The 18,740-nt window shown below is 39.7% G+C and overlaps 1 protein-coding gene across 1 annotated transcript in view; it reads left to right on the top strand.

Moving 5' to 3' along the window:
• The window catches only part of CSMD3 (CUB and Sushi multiple domains 3), a 669,496-nt gene that overhangs the window by 150,941 nt on the left and 499,815 nt on the right, over positions 1 to 18,740 (top strand). Inside the window, exon 3 of the mRNA XM_087706764.1 lies at positions 4,543 to 4,655. Coding sequence (XP_087562890.1) covers positions 4,543 to 4,655 — 113 coding nt within the window. The remainder of the gene's footprint in view (positions 1 to 4,542; positions 4,656 to 18,740) is intronic.

An 18,740-nucleotide genomic window follows, 5' to 3' on the forward strand; every position in this document is an offset into this window, starting at 1 on the left:
ATAATATCCTGCATAGTCTTAAATAGTAAACTCCAAAGTTCATTACCTTAGTCTATCTAATATACAAAATATCATCTCTAAAATATATTACTGTATTATTTTCTACCTGGTGGAGCAATGATTAAACTGCAGTATTGCAGGCAAATTCTGCTCACAGCCTGGAGATTGATCCTGATAGGGTTAAAAGTTAACAGCCTTCCGTCCTTCTGAAATTGGTAAAATGAGGATTGTTCGGGGCAATATGCTGATATTGTAAACCACCCAGAGTGTGATATAAAGCACTATGGAGTGGTATTATAAGTCTAAGTAGCTATTATTAGTGTAAGCTGCTTTTGAAAGATGATCTAACATTTCAAAAGATGCAAATCTACATAATGATATTGGAGTGTCATTATGAAGAATATAAATATCATATTGTTTCCATTTGTACTCATTCATATGCATTGTCAAAAGTGGTGTTACTTTGATTGATTTATTTTAATTATGTTGTCCAACTCAGAGTGGCACAGGCAGACTTTACTGGTGTTTCTGAAACTTGGCAACTTTTTGATGTATGTATTTCAATTCCTAAAATTCTTCAGCCAGCCATGTTGGTAGTCATCAAACAGAATACAAGTGATCCAAATCAGTGGTAGATTCCTAACTGGTTTACTACCAGTTCGCTGGGAGGGCGTTTTGCATTGCTGCGCATGCACAGTTGATTGAAAACTATTCTGTGCATGTGCAGAAACATGCCAGTGACGGCAGAAGGGACCCCGTTTGGGGGCATGGCAGCTGTGGGTCACTGCCAGTTCCAGCAACGCAGACCACCATACCATTACCGGTTCGGCTGAACCAGTCTGAACCAGTAGGAACCCCTCATGATCCAAATACTGAGAAGAAATTATCATTGCTCTTCTAAAAATACACCATTGCCCATATTTTTATTTTATTTTAGAAAAAAAAAAGTTATTAATTTGATGTAGATGTATCTATACACTTTGCTCTGTTTCTTTTTGTTTTTTACACTGGTCACTAAGTGAAACATAACTGACCCATAACTGAAAGATGAGTAAGGGAGGCAGAGACCTATGAAGAGAGGTTGCAAAAATTGAGCATGCCTAGTCAAATGAAAAGAAGAACTAGAAGTGACACGAGAGCAGTGTTCCAAATATTTCAGGGGTTTCTACAAACAAGGGAGGAGGGTCAACCTGTTCTCCAAAGCACCTGAGGACAGGACAATAAGTAATGGCTGGAAATTTAATATAGATAGATTCAGTCTAGAATTAAGGACCCATTTCCTGAACTGAGGAGAAATTTGCTGGAAGCAAAAATAATAGATCAGTGGAATGATTTGTCTCCAGATGTTGTGAGTGCTCCATCATTGAAGAATTTTAAGAAGAGATTGCAGCCATTTGTTTCAAATGGTGTAGGGCAGTGATGGCTAACCCTTTTCCCATCACATGCCAAAAGCAGGGGGGCACAGTGGGGTCATGCATGGGCGTGCCCATACCAATAATACTATGCGTGTGACCCCCATGCATATGGGCATGTGACCCCACCACACTTTTGGCATGTGATGGACCTGTTTTTCACCTCCCCAGGCTCCAGAGGCTTTCTAGGAGCCTGGGGAGGGCGAAAGCGCCCTCCCGCCCCCCCCCCCCGGAGGCCCTTCAGAAGCTTCAGAAGGCTTCCCTGAAGCCTCCAGAGGGCGAAAAACGGCCCAACGCATAAACCGGAAGTCAGTTCCTGAACTTCAGGGAAGTTCCGGAGGACAAAAAACAGCCAAAAATAAAGGCCGAAGTTAGGCATGTCCTAACAAATGGGTTCGCGTGCCACCTGTGGCTCGTGTGCCATAGGTTCACCATCACGGGTGTGTAGTCTCCTCCTTGAACAGGGAGTTGGACTAGAAGACCTCCAAGGTCCCTTCAAACTTGGTTATTCTGTTCTGATATTTTGTTAAAGTCCTGTTCTATTGACATGACATTACCCCTCCCACAGCAACCCTATAAGATAAATTTGACTGAATAACTAACTCAAAGTTATTAAGTGAGTTTCTGTGGATTGAATCTTGGTCTCAAGTCCTAGCAAAAGAACTATTGTACCATACTGATCTCATATATAAAGTAATATTTAGGGAATGCCTCTGAAAGAAATAAATATTTAGATATATCGACTGAAGTTCTAGGCCTGAAAGATAAATAACTATTTTTAATTTAAAAATGTAGCTCAAAAATACAATATGCTTAACTCATTAAATTGCTGTTCAGCACAGGGAAAACTTTGTCTCTGATTGCCAAATTTCAGCATTTCTTTCTCTTTTAATTTTGAATTATGCTACTTAATTTCCATTATATCCAGTGTGAATAGAAACTGTTTCAAAGAATGAACATTGCTCTGTATGAACCTGTTCCTAGTCATCGCTAAAATTAAAACAAGTCAGGGGTATTGGAGAAAATGCAGAACAGATGGGAATCTAACTTTTATTGCATTTAACTCATGAAGCAAATCATCTGGAATAATTTTATGACAAAGGAAGTAGTACAGTCATATATTTTTGAGAATACAAGACAGCTTTCCTTGTAGCCACTGTTTCCTGCTCTCTATTTCAAATGCACTTGGGAAAGCACAATAAACACCTTTCGCAAAGAAGTTTTCTCTCTGACAAATTCATGATAAATTGCAACATGCATACCTAGCATGCATAATTATTTGTTTTAATATTTTTATTGTTCATTTACTTGTACATTTTATCCATGTACAAGTAGGAAGAGTGGCATGAATAAGAAGAAAGGCCCTTGTTTATAATGTATATTCTTCACAGCCCAATCTGAAAAGATATGAGTACTACATTAAAAAAAAAAAACCTTGGAAATGCAGATTTGATGTGCTGGAGATTCTCACTTTGTGTGATGGATTGTGTACCTGGAAAAGCAGTGGAGAAGGATCTTGGCAGCACCACAGTTTGCCAGGGAGGTGATAGTATATTCCAGAAAAAAGTCCAGATTAATAGACAGCACATTCCCAAAATGGATGAGGGAGAGGGAAGAGGTTCAGAGTATAGCTACACCCTAGAATCTCTCAGGATCTATTTAGTAGTATTAGAACATTATAACTTTAGATTAGCAAGCTTCTGTTCCATTAGGTATAAAACAAGTAAAGGATTGGACTCAATTTGATTTCACTATGTCTTTTTGGGTTTGGCCTGATACTATGCCCTCTTTGTGATGCTGCATATACCAAAAGGAAAGCAAAGGTCTTCTTTCAATACTTTACCTTTCAGGTAGGAAAAAAAAACCCCAATCATTTTAGGTTAAGATAAATATGTGTTCTGGCACTATTAACATATTGATATTCTATATTTTGTCCTTTCAAATTAGAATTAGGTTCAAGGTTCACTCAGACTCCCAACCTTCCAAAGACCCAAATTGTTGGAAGCAATATGCTACTCTATAAACCATTTGGAGAGGGCTGTAAAGCACTGGAAAGTGGTATATAAGTCTAAGTGCTATTGCAATTGGGGAGCCGTAAAATAGTGGGATATCCTTCCTCTAAAATATTCTAATTTAGGATAGGGATTTTTGTTGTTGTTCAGGTACTAAGTATTGTCCAATTCTTTGCGACCCCATGGATCATATCATGCCAGGCTCCCCTGTCCTGCACTCTCCTGGAGTTTGCCCAAATTCATGTTCATTGTGTTGATGACCATATCATTCTCTTCCATCCCCTATTGCCCAAATTCATGTTCATTGTGTTGATGACCATCTCATTCTCTTCCATCCCCTATTGTCTTCCATCTTTCCCAACATCAGGGTCTTTTCCAAGGAGTCCTTTCTTCTAATTAGGTGACCAAAGTATTTGAGCTTCAGCTTCAGCATCTTTTCATTTATGCAAAATGAAGAAATGGGATTCAGTGGCAAATTAAATGGAGCTTTTTATTCTGAGTTTTTTATTTTTTTTATTTCATAAACAAACTTAAAATTATTTTTCCCATGATATAGAAATTTAGAATACCCAAATTCAGTCACAAAAAGATGAATTAAAACAAAAGCTGTAACTGCCACCTTAAAGGTTTTATCTGCATGAAAGAAGATAATTCTATTCCAGGTGGACTGTAGCACAATTATCTCAAAGGTTTCAAATATGTAGTACGAGGAGAATGCAGATGTTAGATCCTATTCAACCAGTGTTTGTAAGGGATATATAATTTTGTTTCATAAGATTCCCTAAATTCTGTCCTTCGGGCTGAGTCTGGAATGATATCAAATAATATTGAGTGCAAATTAGGTATGTTAGTTATTGGCTAAAATTAATTTTTAACCCAAGCCATTTGGCCACTCTGACTCTTTAAGATAAATTCCAGCTTTTGGTGGAAATCATTTAATTGTGCCCTAAGGTATTGTGGAGTTTCATCTTATGCACTGATCTTAATGGGTTTTGAAGAGGGCTTGCCATTCCTTAAGCAACATGACGGAGAAAATAACCTCAAACTTATTTCAGCCAGAGTCCAGCTTACTTTATCTGAGTGAATAATAATAATAATCATTGTTTGTTTGTTTTCAGGTTAACAGGATTTCATCTTCCTCCATCTGTGACCTCCACAAAATCTGTATTTTCATTACGATTAACCAGTGACTTTGCAGTGAGTGCTCATGGATTTAAAGTATATTATGAAGGTAAAGTAATATATTATAAATATGCATGTTAGAACTGCAACAGCTTATGTCAACATTCAATTTTGGAAAACAAGTCAGTATTTATGAACCATAAGGGCGGACAAAGGAGGGCAAATTATAATAAAGGAAAACAAAGGCGACAATTTATATTACAGTCATACAACTGATGCTGCACAGTCTGAGATCCTACAATAAGAGCATATTAATTCTATGTATTGCTACTTAGATGCGTCTACTAGATAGCCAGCTGTTTTCTTTTTTCTTTTTAATTAGCCCATATTAGTCTAGCCCTTGGTGCTTATGTTTCTTCATCTTCCTTATATGAGACACGTAGAGATCATACTGTGACTGGGATAATCGTGTTCTGCTGTTTGATCAACCTGATTTACAGCAATTAGGGGCAACCAAGAGTGAAAATCAGTGAAACGAATGCAAGGAATGTTGTAAAAAGTACTAAAGAAACAGCATTGTTTGTAACAGGTTGATATACATATACTGTATAATTTTTTTAAAAAATGTTTAAAAGATGTTGAGACTTTGGAAAGAGTGCGAAGAAGAGCAACAAAGTTGATTAGGGGTCTGGAGGCTAAAGGATACGAAGAACGGTTGGGTATGTATAGTCTAGTGAAAAGAAGGAAACAAAAGTCTAATCTAGTCTAGTGACATAATAACAGTGTTCCAATATTTGAGAGGCTTCCAAAGTGCCAGAAGGCTAGACAAGAAGCAAAGGATGGAAACTAACTAAGGAAAGAACCAACCTAGAACTAAGGAGAAATCTTCTGATAGTGAGAACGATCAACCAGTGGAACAGTTTGCCTTCAAAAGATGTGGGTCACTGGAGGCTTTTAAGAGACCAGTCAGTCATTTGTCAGAAATGGTATAGGGCCGTGATGGCGAACCTGTCTCACAGGTGGCACAATGCCACCCATTGCCCTAGCCCAGCTTCACTGCACATGCATGTGCGCCCCCCACCGGCAGCTGATCTTCAACTCTCTGCTGAGCATGCGTAGGATGCATGTGGGGGATGCACATATGCATGTGTGGAGGGTGGGGTGCATGTGTGGGGCCTCTCACATTGCATTTTGGGGCCTTGCGCAGTTCCCCTGCACTCCGTTTTGACTTCCAGGTTGGGGCAGGAGGGCTTCCAGCCCCCAAAACGGGGCACAGGGGGGCTGGAAGGCTTCCTGCACCCACCTGGAAGCCAAAATGGGGTGCAGGGGTGCCACACAAGGTGCCACCAAACCTCACTGCCTGGAAAGCCTCCTGTACCGTCCTGGAAACCAAAAATGGGTCAGGGGTTAGGTGCACATGCACGGGAGGGGGAGGGGAGTCACATGCACATACACAGGGATTGCACACCCATGCATGTGGGTGGGGAAAATGTGGGGGGGGGGGTCACAAATATATTGCATTATGAGTGAGTATGCTTTTGGCACGTTACAACACAAAAGGTTACCCATCACTGGTATAGGATCTCCTGCTTGTGTAGGGAGTAGGACTAGAAGACCTCCAAGGTCGCTTCCAACTCTAATGATCTTCTTATGTTCTACTTCCTTCACAGTGACCTAAGCCTCTCAGATGATACTATAGTGCAGCTTAGACTATTTTAGGATGGAATGATTCCTTCCCCGCACTTTGTAATGAAACGAGCATTTCAGCTCATGTCAATCACTGTTTGCTTCACTTGGAGCCAACAATAAGTAAAAATAGAAGAAGACAAAATATTAGAAAATATCTGATGTGGTATCAGTCTGGATGGTTGAAGTTGTGATGGGCTAGGGAGCTTTCTCATTCCTTGTGATGTGTTTGCGGCTCATTTATTTCCTTGCAAGTTCTACATTGCCACTTTTTTTCAATGGAAAATGCTGCTTTATTATCTTTGGTTTCCTTCTATCTCTCTCTGATTATCTTTGAGTTCAGGATTGTACTTGACCCTATTTGAATGTTACGGCATAAGACTTTGTGCATTTTTTTTCATCACTGGTGTTTCAGGATCCACTAATATTTGATTAAATTGCAGACAGATACTTAAGAGATAATTATACTCTAGAGAAATCAATGTAAATTGGGCCACTTTCCATGCCAGCTTCCAGTTTTGGCATCCTTTTATTGTGACATCATGTAAGAGTTCTATCAGGGTGGCAACAAGAAGCCAGAGTGAATTTTTCTTCCTTTCTTTTCCTAGCCAAGCATGACCAATAAAGGAAATTGATATATAGCTTAAAATAAGCTAAAAAAATATTCCATTGAAGGAACAATATTGTAGCTCAGGGTTGACATGAGGGATCTTTGAACTAAGTAACATCATCAGTGCTATTGCTAATGATCAGCTCTAGTGCTGATGATGTTATCTAGTTTGGATAATCCCATATTTTTCAGTGTATAAGACACTACTTTTTCTTTAATATTCACTTGAAAATTGAGGTGTGTCTTATACACAAGAGACTGTGGAGAAGGCCACATATGCCAGATGAGCCTCTATCTTATATACAGCTCTATCATTTCTCTCTATTGTAGTTGTTTCATACATCACATTGACGCTCTAGGTTTCATCTCTACTGTTCCTGTGGTGCATTTTCTGTTCTTGTTGTATTACTCACTCTAACAAGATGTCTTCTTCACAGCAATGGCTTATACTGTGCTTACTACAAGAAACTACATGAAACATGGTGGTGTCTTATATATAAGAGCCATAAGAGTACAGTACTGCAGGCTGCTTCTGCTGAATGCTGACTGCCTGCTGCCTGCAATTTGGTAGTTCAAATCTCTTTAGGCTCATGGTTGACTCAGCCTTCCATCCTTCCAAGATCAGTAAAATGAGGACCCAGATTGCTGGGGGCAATATGCTGACTCTGTAAACTGCTTAGAGAGTAGTACAGTGTAAAACACTGTAAAATGTATATAAGTCTAAGTGCTATTGCTATGGGGGCATCTTATAGATGGAAAAAATATAGTAAATGTCTGCAAGAAAGCAACTAAACTCAGAGAACACCAATAACGTTCCATTTCTCATTTCCTGTTGTTTTGTTCCTATGATGGGCTCCATTTCTCCTTATTTATCTCTTGCAAAAGAATACCTTCATGATATAATCAGAGAAGCATTAGACTTGATTCAGAGAACCAAGAAGGCAGCCATGTTGCTTGGATGAGAGAAATCCAATTTATTTTTCCAGCCAGCAATGCACAGTGACTGTAAAATGAAAACGGGATGAATTCCACATTGAGTTCCTGGAGAAAATACGATGAAATAAAGAATAAAGAATGATCTTCACTTATAAAAGGGAGATTTTCTGGCTAATACAAGGGCTGGAAATTGAGTAGGTGAGGGGCTTCGAATATTTAGATTCAGGGTTAGGGAGAGCATCATCAATAGGGTAGCACAAGCTAAAAAAAAGTTTTTCAGGCATTTTAGGGTTCTCCCATACAAAAAGAGGAGAAAGTATCTCTACAACTTTCAAATTATTCTCAGTCAAAACCTCTGGCTCAGCTGCTCCCAGCTAGGCTCCTATCCAAAAGGCACACAGATGGAAATTGTACAAATCAAGTTCATTAGAGCAGTGTTCCAAGCCCCCAAATGTATATCTAATACAATTCTGAGATTTGAAGCTGGTCAAATGAGAATTGAGGTCAGAGCATGGTTATTAATCTTTAATTACTTGTTTAAATACCATTACTTTCCAGCTGGGCTGATTCCATCCATTTTTTTTCCCCAAATGAATTTGAATCCACTTGAGACTCAAGCAATAGATATAGATCTTCTATCTTGTGGCCTCTTCCTTTACTCTCTAGATCTTCTTCATTTCACTCAGTTATTAAAGTTATTAAAGAAAGACACTTAGACATTGAAGCCCAGAATGAAAGAGGTCTTGTACAAAATGTATCATGTCTCATCTGGACTACTGCAACTCTACATGGGTCTATCCTTGAAGAGCATTTGGAAGCTTCAACTGGCACAGAATGTGGCAGCATGGGCAGTTCTTTGGATCCTTAGGATGGTCAATATTAACACTACTGTTCCATACGCTGCACTGGGCGCCAGTGTGGTTCCAAATGCAATTCAAGCTATTGGTTATTACCTTTAAAGCCCTACATGCCGAGGTGGGATTCTACTGGTTTGGACCGCTTTGGGTCAACCGGTAGCTCCGACCATCAGCTTGGAGCGAACCGGTTCGCTCCGATGGACAAGTGGGGCTGCCTGCCTGCCACTGCGCTTTCCTGACCTTTGTCTTCTCAGTTGAGTTGCGCGGCCGAGCAGATTGCCACGCCTCAGCTGTTTTCCTCCCCAGCAGTCAGAGGTGAGTTGCTCCCATTCAGCCTGGATCGGGTGAACTAGTAGTAGTGGTGATGGGAGCCTCTGCCCACCTGCCAGGACACTTCTGCGCATGCGCGAGCGTGCCCAAATTGGTAATAAAAAAATTGACAACCCACCACTGCCAGCAGTAATGCAGAAGGTAAGTGTTCTCAAAACTACACATGCATGCGTAGTATGCGCCAGGCGCATGCATGAGCGAAGCAATCCCACCCAAGCAATCCCACCACTGCCTGCATGGCATGGTTCCAGGTTATTTGAGGAACCATCTCATTCAATTGGGACTGGCCTACCCTATCCACACAGGCACAGGAGGCATGCTCTGGGCCCTGTCGATTAAGGGAACTTGGCTGGTGGGGTCCAGGAGAAAGATGTTCTCTACCTCAACTCCCACCCTTAGGAACAGCTTATTCTCTGAGGTGAGATTGGCTTCCACTTCTGACCTTCCACAGAAGCCTGAACACCTGGATCTGCCAGATGGCTTGGGATCCAATAGGGGAGCATCACTCTGCACGTGGTTGATAAACTAAGAGGCAATCCCATTTCTCTTCCAGACATCCTGTTCCCTCCTGCATTGTTTAACTATAATTTTATTTTGATTAGGATTTTTTTTATTTTTTAGAGAGATGTAGTTGTTAGGATTTTAGTGTTTTAATGCTGTATGGAGTCATTTTGTTATGAAGTGGACTGCAAATAAATTCACTAGACAGACAGACAGACGATCCTAGTCATGGAGATCAAAATTTTAGAGATTGGTCTCCTAAAAGTAGTGGCAATACTATAAATTACATCTACTTGAAAAACATTAAATACTAGACATTTCTAAATTCAGGGGGAAAAACCTAAACTTTAATGTGTGCAATTTCCTAGGGTCCCTAATGTCCAGATGTTTTGGAAAAGGTTAACTCGCTAAATTTAACATGCCAGGCATGCATTCAGTTCAGCTGCTTAACCACAATAAGATTTGAGCAAGAATGCCCCTTGATTTTGCAGCGAAACCAAGCATTAAGAACTGGCTAAGTATATAGTACAAGATGAATATGAACTTCAGAATCATTACCACACAGGGCAAAAATGTCTGATAGCGCTCTTCAGGTTCCAATATCCACTTCATTAATCTTCACAGAATGAAATATTAATTAGATAGATAATTAGGATTCCCAACTAATAGCTGAGAATTGCAGCAAGAATTTTTGCAGTGCGTTGTTCTATTTGCTCAGGGATATTTTGAAACAAAACTGGTCTGTTTTCATTGTTGTTGTTTTAACATAGAAATGTGAGGACACACCCAAGTTTACTTCAAGAGGGGATGAGCAGCAGTGAAACATAGAATCCAGTGTCATCCTCAGTGAGAAAAGTTGTTAAAACCAATGTACAAAATCAACTTTCCAATATCTTGGAAAGCTGAATAACAGTTTAAAAAAATTAAATCAATTTACAACAATTTACAAGTATTGGAAGAAAGTGTCCTTCTGGGTTCAGTTCCAAGTGGGGAAAAAGACACTTGAAACTTGGAGTGATAGATTGGGTGAATGGAAGAGGCAGACTCAGGCTAACAGTAACAACAGCTCTTTATTAGTGCAAACTATGTACAATCCCGCAACCTTCTGTTTGGCACCATTCTCTTTTATGCTGTCAAACTACTGATCCAATCGCCATCTAGTATCTTCCCGCCGGATCGGAGGACCTTGGTGGAACCTACCATACTGGCTGTCAGTATGTAACATCCCTCCCCTCTTAGTTGGGCTGATCTAGCTGGTGACATACTCACACAGGTAGGTGGGGTTTCTACAGACTCTGACCTGTGCAGTTCCTTTGGTGCTGGAACTTTGATCAGGTTGGTCCGACCTGTTGCCTCTCTGGCTTCACCTGGTGGAAGTTCCTGGAACTTTCCACAGAGTGTGGCTGGAGTTTCTAAGCTCCACTTGGAACTCACTGCGACCCTGCAACTTCAGCAGATAAGTACCCCGGTAACTTTGGGCTTGAGTAGTGTGTGGAAGCAGTGAATTTGTGCTGCTTTTGGGTAGGGCTTTGGCTAACTCATGCAGGAGTTACCTCTGGTTGCCTAAGGTTGGATTGGGAGAGGTGGCCTCAGAGTTCGTCAATGTGCTGCCTCCAAATTCTACCGTCCTCAAGCTCCAAATTGTAAGACCGAGGTCTGGTGATTTCTGCAATTGTGGCAGGAATCCAGAGAGCCCCTCTGCCCCCAGCATAGTTTTAAGCGTAAACCTGATCCCCTATGCTAAGGGTAATCTTAGCCGGCGACCCTCAGAAGCTCAGCGGGGCATCTGACAGTGGTTGCACTTGGAGTGATGTGCTGGTAAAGGAGGAATTGGGCTACACATGTTTGCCAATCTCCCGGCCCCATCCTGGATAGGGCTTCTTTTGCAGATCGCACCATTCTCTCCACCTGTCCATTACTGGCCGGATGAAAGGGTGAGACCAGGGCATGTCTGATTCCCTGAGTAGCTAAATAAGTCTCAAACTGGAGCGCCGTGAATTGGGGCCCGTTGTCCAAGATTAGGATGTCAGGCAGGCAATGGGTGGAGAAAAGTGATCTTGTATTCTGATTGGTTGTCAGACTCCCATGGGGCCATACAGGGGCAACTCTGTAGGCTGTGCTTTGAGTCCAAGTTTGATTGCCTTTCTGGCTGATGTAATTTTCCCAGGTGCCTTGTGGTGAGTTTCTGTAGAACACTAATTCTACCTTTGTTATGTAGAATAGACTGAGCCAGGCCTTTCATTGGCCCATTGACAAAGGTGGGGGAGGGTGAGTTTCTTCCTCTCTTGAGTCTCTACTTTGCTATTTAGGAGAAATATTCTGTCTTTTTAATAGTTCCTAAAATATTTCATTTCTCTGGGAGATGGATGGGTTTTAACTTCCAACACAAGTTCTGCAAAATAAAATAAAAAGTGTGTGTGTGTGTGTGTGTGTGTGTGTGTGTGTGTGTGTGTGTGTGTAAATAGGACCAGTTTGGTGTAGTGGTCAAGCACCATGAAAAACACCCAGAGTATGTGAAATCCGGTCCCGCCTTAGGCACAAAGGCAGCTAAGTGACTTTGAACCAGTCACTTTCCCTCATTCCTAGTAAGTAGACAATGGCAAACAGGGACTAGTCCAGGCAGTCACCAGGAGTCAAATCTGACTTGAAGTTGTCTACAGCCATAGAAAATTTTGTACACCATCGCTCAAAATAATCTCATCAAATAATCTTAACAAAAGAAGTAGAGAAAAAAACCTTATAGTGTCTGCCCAAGGATGGCTGCATATTTTCTGTTTTTTTTTTTTTGTTTGCTTGTTTTGTTTATTTTTAATGATTTCCTGACAATTTTAGAGTAATGGAATAGTGAGATTAATAGAATCTATTCTGGGTCTATAGTTGAGTTTCTGTGCAACAAAGATGAGAGAACATTCAAAATGTTAAGATTTGGTGGTGGGCACACTCACACAATTGTCACTGGAGACTCAATTATTTAAAATGTGTCAACTTCCATCTCACGCTTGTGCTTCATATCCATTCAATATCAGCTGCCATGAAATCTAGGGGGCTGGATGGGAAGAGAGGATGGTTCAAGGAAAATGAAAGTTCACTGTAATTCTCCGAGATAGCCTTCAAGGTCAACTGGTTGGGAATGGAATGCTGATGCATACCAAACCAATGCCTGAAATGACTGTCCTAAAAACATTGTGTTTGAATTTGATTGGATATTGGGGGTGGGGTGGCAGTGATGGGAGGCAAATAACAGGGGAAAGCATTAAATTTGGAGATTTTGGAACATGATCTTCAGTTCCGGCTATGCACCAGCAGTGGGTTCCTACCGGTTCGCCCGAGTAGGTAGCAACTCGGCCTGCCACCCCCCTGAACCAGTTCTATCGGTGGTGGTGCAGGCACCGCCATCTTGTTTTTTGCTTCTGTGCATGCACAGAAGCATTTTTTTTACTACTGTGCATGTATGCATCATGCGCATGAAGCGCATGTACGTGAGCATGTCCCTGAACGAACTGGCAGTAGTACAAGCTGGAACCCACTCCTGCTATGCACTACTGTAATTCGCTTGACTTCTAGTCAACTACGCCTTTCTCAATAAATGGAATTAAGGATTGTTCTTACTTAGAGGTTCAAGCTGAGACAGGTCTGACAAAATGACTCTTCTGATTGGCACAAAGCACCGTGTTAGGAGAAACCAAACCTAGTATCCTAGGGATTAACTCTGTTTCTCAATTTCCTTCACATAATTTAAAGCTACTGGGATTGCTCAGCATGATTCCAGAAATACAATGAGCATGGCATCACACTAGCAATCTGTATATTATATATAATAGTTCATTGGATTTGGCATTTTTATCCAGCAATCAAGTTCTTCTCAAGAACCTGGAATATGCAGATGTTTGATTATATTCAAGATATTGTTGCAAGATGTAAGCTGTTTGAAGTAAAGTTGCAGTTTGCAATTGACTGATAGTGTTTTTTTTAAATCAACATAGAGTAATGCTGCATAAGTTTTGGAATCACACCCAAGGCACCTGTTACTATTGCTACTGTGTTTACTTTCTTGTGCATAGCCTTTGCTACTTTAAAAAAAATAATGAAAATAAAGTTTTGATAATATACAGTGTTATCCTCCATATATAGTCTGAGTTGTATTATTGCTATTCCATTTATTTGTTTTAAAAGGAATATCTATTTGTATGCATTCAATTATACAGCTGTTCTGCCAAGGTCAATTCTCAGATATGTGTATTAACAGGAAGCACTTATATGAATGTTTTTATCATGGCATTTATTAACAAAGCTAAGGTTAGAAAAGCAAACACTGGGGGAAAAATAATTTCTTTAATCCCAGTCATGAACTGCAGCCATTCTGAGAAACAAGGACTTGGAGTAAAGAAGAAAAGGACTTACTCACAGTGTTTGTTCTGTGGTGTGTTTTTGAACAATATTAAAGTACAGTTGGTTGTTTTATGACATACAGCCTTCTTGACACACAGTGTTGTGGTACGCTGGTGGCCTGCAGAGCTGGCAGCAGAGTCGTATAGTAAGGAGGTTAAGGAGGAACATGGGCCAGTCCTGGAGTCTGGGGAAGGCTCGAACAAGGGCTCTGTGTTGGAGGTAGAGACAAGTCCAAGGCCATCTGGGAGTTATGTGCTACCTCCGGAACCTCCAGAGTCGGACATCAGCGAGGCAAAGGAACAGGGGTAGCCTGTTCTCAGTGTGCCCATTTGCAGAGCTGCCAGAAGGCAAGAACAGTTAAGACAGAAAGTATGACTCGGGAGTAAGGCTTGGAGGTGATTGGCCCCTCCCATAAGATATAAAAGAGGAGCATGTGAACCTTTGCAGGAAGCAATTTTGTTCATGCTGGTTGGCTTACATTCTGAAGCTTCATTTTGACTCTTTGCTCCGTGTGGCCTTGCCAAGCTTTATCTTCCTTGCCAATTAAGTCTTTGGCAGTGTTTCAATGAAGATAAAGGTGGCTGCTTATAAGCCTCATCCTGAAAGACTTTGGCAGCCTACTGTCGGACTCTTTACAAACTATTTGGGACTCATTACAGGCTGGGAATGAACATAATTCACATCCTTTAAAATAAAAAGATGGTTTTGGGGACTAAGTGACTGCTTTTTACTGTATCAGGAATCCTAGGTCAGAACACACAGGTGAAAAATAATCACAAGTTGGACGTTCCTCTATAAAGCACCACACATACTGCCTGAAAGAATGACAAGAAGAGATAATGTGACTCAAACCAAATGTCTCACATACTTGACAACTTCTTGTAAAGTGATTATGTCTGCCAACAGGTGATTACCATAAGGTACATACTGCTGAAATATGACAACTAATCTACCTATACTTAGAATTTTAATCAATTATACATTACTTGTTACAGGCCTATTCCAATATGATTAGTTCTGGAATAATTTCACTTAGGCCTATCTTTTCCAGCTGAAGACCAATTACATATGATGTAGCTTACTCTGCTGTGCCTGTGCAAAAGAGATACCACCGTTCAGAAGGAAAGTAAAATAATAGCTTTCAGGAAAACAGCATGATCCTTTATGAAACTTCCCTGATTTGCATAGGACAATGTTCCTTTCTTCTTACTGAACTTTTAAAAATTGTAATCAAGTAGGTAACCAGATACTGAAGAGATTTCCATTTCATTAGTATTGAAAAGGAAGTAGGGGAAAAAAGTGAGCCAAGGAATAATTATAAATTAGGTACTTGAATTTCACCCCATGTTTTATATACTGTTTGCAAAACTTGCATTTACTTACAAAGGATATTACTGTCCAGTAATATCAACTATTTACTGTTTTGCAGCAGAGAAACTTGATTCCCCTCTGATGTCAGGTTTTTTACTTCCCTTGGAAATGTCTTTATCATCAGAATAGAATCCATCTCAACCTTGCTTTAAATTCTACTTTAGTGACAGTCTAGCTAGTAATAGTTTTGGAAAGAGCTACATAGACAATTCAGTGTGCTGTTCACTACCACAAAAGTGATTGATAATTGAGGTGACCCTAAATTCACTTTATGGGTAATAGATTAATCAGAGCACAATGGCTTACATGGTTAGGACACTGGCTTGGAAGTTAGCAAGCCTGTGTTTGAGTCCTGAGTATTGCTATGGAGTGGGCTGAGCTTCTGTCCTTTGCTCCATCCTGCTGGGTGTCAAGGCTCTGACTAATGAGCTCCAGCAAATCAGAACCTGGAATCTTGGCTCCTTCTCATAGGTCTTCTTTAATGAGGACATCATATTGGCACAGCTTCACTGGAAAGCCAAATCTAAATCTTTCTCACGGTTTCAGTATAATTAAACTAGGAGATAACCCCATCCCCAAGTGTCACAGGTCACATTTGGCTAATTGGTGGGCTCTTCAGGCACTCCTTTCCTAACCTTATTTGTTGCCACTGGAGATGACCTTAGTTCTCATGAGAAAGCTCTTTGTTGTGTCTAGTAATTCATTTCAATCCCCCTTCCCTCTCTCTCTGAGGAGCAGAGAGATGGCTGCGGCCAGGTTCAGTTCAAAGTTGACAATGGGGACATGAAAGGAGTTCCCAACTGGCTACTCCCCAGGCAGCAGTGATGTCACTGGCTGTTGTTTTCAATCCAGAGCACCTTGGTGCTTCCACAAGTGCAATAAGATATGATAAGTCTATCCTAAGCAGTAACCAACAAAATCTATAGCAACTTTTGGATTGCTGGACACTAGAGATAAATAGGCCATCAACTTAATTCCTTGCTTTTAACCTTCTTGACTACCCCCCAAAAATCTCATGGATAAATAGAATTCTTTGCTAAAAATGGTAATTCTAGTTAAAGTAACGAGAACAAGCTTGATATAGAGATTAAAAGTGCGAAGCCAGAAATGGAAGACCGTGAGTTCTAGTTCCACTTTAGGCTGAAAGTAAGAGGTAGCCTTGGGTTTGATACTGTCTCTCAATCTTAGGAATCACTTTTGAATTTTTTCTAAGAAAACTTCAAGGACTGGTCCAGGCAATTGCCAGGAATTGACACTGTCAGAGTTTGTTGCAGAAAAATCAAATCCAGAAAGCACAGATAGATGACTGATTCAGCTGGATTCATTAACTTCTTAATGAAAACAATGTCATCTCAGAGTTCAGAGCAGACAGAGTATTAGATTTCTGTTTCAATTCTTTGCACAGACTCTGACGGTTGCAGGCTAAACCAGGCCCTGGACCCCAGCTGTCTCAACTCCCATTGGCTGACTTACTTGCTATGCCTATTCATTGGCTGACCTTTTTACCATGTCTCTCCCAGTCATGAATATTCTAACAAACACTGATTTGAAGCAAAAAAAAGTAAAGTAAAATAAAATAAAAAAGCTAAATGAACTTAACTAATAATTTAATAAATAATTTAATTTAGTTCAATTTCAACTAATTTAATTTCACTTAACAGTAAATTAATGTAATATAACATCACATTTTTTTAAAAAAATCCCTAACATGAAAGGTTTGCACATTATGCAAAAGAAAAATGATAGAGAAAAAAGCCACAATTTTTTAAAGAAAAAGGAAACAATCCAGTTACATAATAGTATTCTTTCCCTGATCTTCAAAGGCCTTGAAATAGTTCTGCAGTATTGTTCCTATCTCAAACTGTCAGAATTCTAGATGACCACAACAATTCATAGTTGCTTGCAAGAATGCACTCTCACACTTTATTTTAAAAGATTTTAAATCCAATATTAACAAATGAATTCCTGTCTTCCAGCCTAGACTGATATATTTTCACATGTTATTTATCCCTAATCTTCATTTTTTTATCCCAGCTTTAACTCCTATAGCAATGCAACAGTAAATATCTCATCCAAGAAGGATAGAGATCACTGAGCCGAGGTGGCGCAGTGGTTAGAGTGCAGTACTGCAGGCCACTTCAGCTGACTGCTATCTGTAGTTCGGCGGTTCAAGTCCCACCGGCTCAAGGTTGACTCAGCCTTCCATCCTTCCGAGGTGGGTGAAATGAGGACCCAGACTATGGGAGCAATATGCTGACTCTGTAAACTGCTTAGAGAGGGCTGAAAGCCCTATGAAGCGGTATATAAGTCTAACTGCTATTGCTATTGCTATATATTTAATCTCTGATAGAAGTCATTAATAGATCACAGGTATGAAAACTTAAAGAAAGAAATAAGAACTATCATCAAGTGTCTAGTGATTAAATTCAAGTTTCTTATATCCATTGAGTTAAAAACTGATAGAAAATAAGCAGGAATGATCCTGTGCAAATTTATCTTAGCAACATGCCAGAAAATTCTATAAAAAATATTTACTAAATATCAGCTACCCATAATGATTTGGAAATCTGCAATGCCATTTATATGGTAGCATTAAGAAAAATCCATAACCGATGTAATGAAGTACTGAAGCATACAGCGATAATGTATTCATATAATTAAAATGTGCCAGCGTATGTTCCCCAGCTGTAATTTTAGTAGCTTGCAGTTAGAAAATATCAGAACAAATGAAATCTGTGAACTATGTTTAAACTACCAGTTAAAATTCAGAATGAAAACAGATGGTAAGTCTTGAAACTGAAAGCTAGCTGTGTTTTATCTGGACTGCACAAACGTTTTAATTTTATTGATTTTTTTTTTCAAAACAAAGTTGCATATGACAAAAAAACATTATTTGTATACAGCTTTTCCAACTGTCGCACAAACTACATTCTAAGAACATTTAATTAGATATCCCAAAGGTACTTTTTCAAGATGCAACTGGACTTTCTGTTTTTTCTTTGAAGACATCCAAGAAGCTTCTTCAGCTCTGAAGCGAAATATCTTCAAACAAAAACTAGATAGTCCCATTGTCTCTTGAAAAAGCACCTTTGGGACAACCATGACCTGACTCATTAGGCAGTTAATTAGCTATTAACACTTATCGATAGGGTTATTAGTATCAATATGAAAAAGCTGAAACATTTCAAATTGAACTTTCTCTAAATATGCTACTTTGATAAATATATAAAATTAGATATGAGTTGATTAAATAAAACTTGGTACATACAGAGATTCAAGTTAGTAAAATTCTTCACATAAACATGTTATATTAGAATAAAAATATATGTTCAGGATTAGGATTGTCATCTAAACTGATTCAATAAGTAGGAACAAATAGAATGGTCTGTGAGGAAAAAAATGATATAGAAATTATGTAAGGCCCTTTACCATGTGACACTGCAACATTTATTTTCTTTGTATGGCCCAAATGTTATGGAATCTCTGCTAAATTAGAGCAAATTACATTTAAAAA

Source organism: Thamnophis sirtalis, unplaced genomic scaffold, assembly GCF_051295495.1.
Source record: "Thamnophis sirtalis isolate CommonGarterSnake01/CBP01778 unplaced genomic scaffold, rThaSir2_p1.2 scaffold_2, whole genome shotgun sequence".
NCBI lineage: Eukaryota > Metazoa > Chordata > Lepidosauria > Squamata > Natricidae > Thamnophis > Thamnophis sirtalis.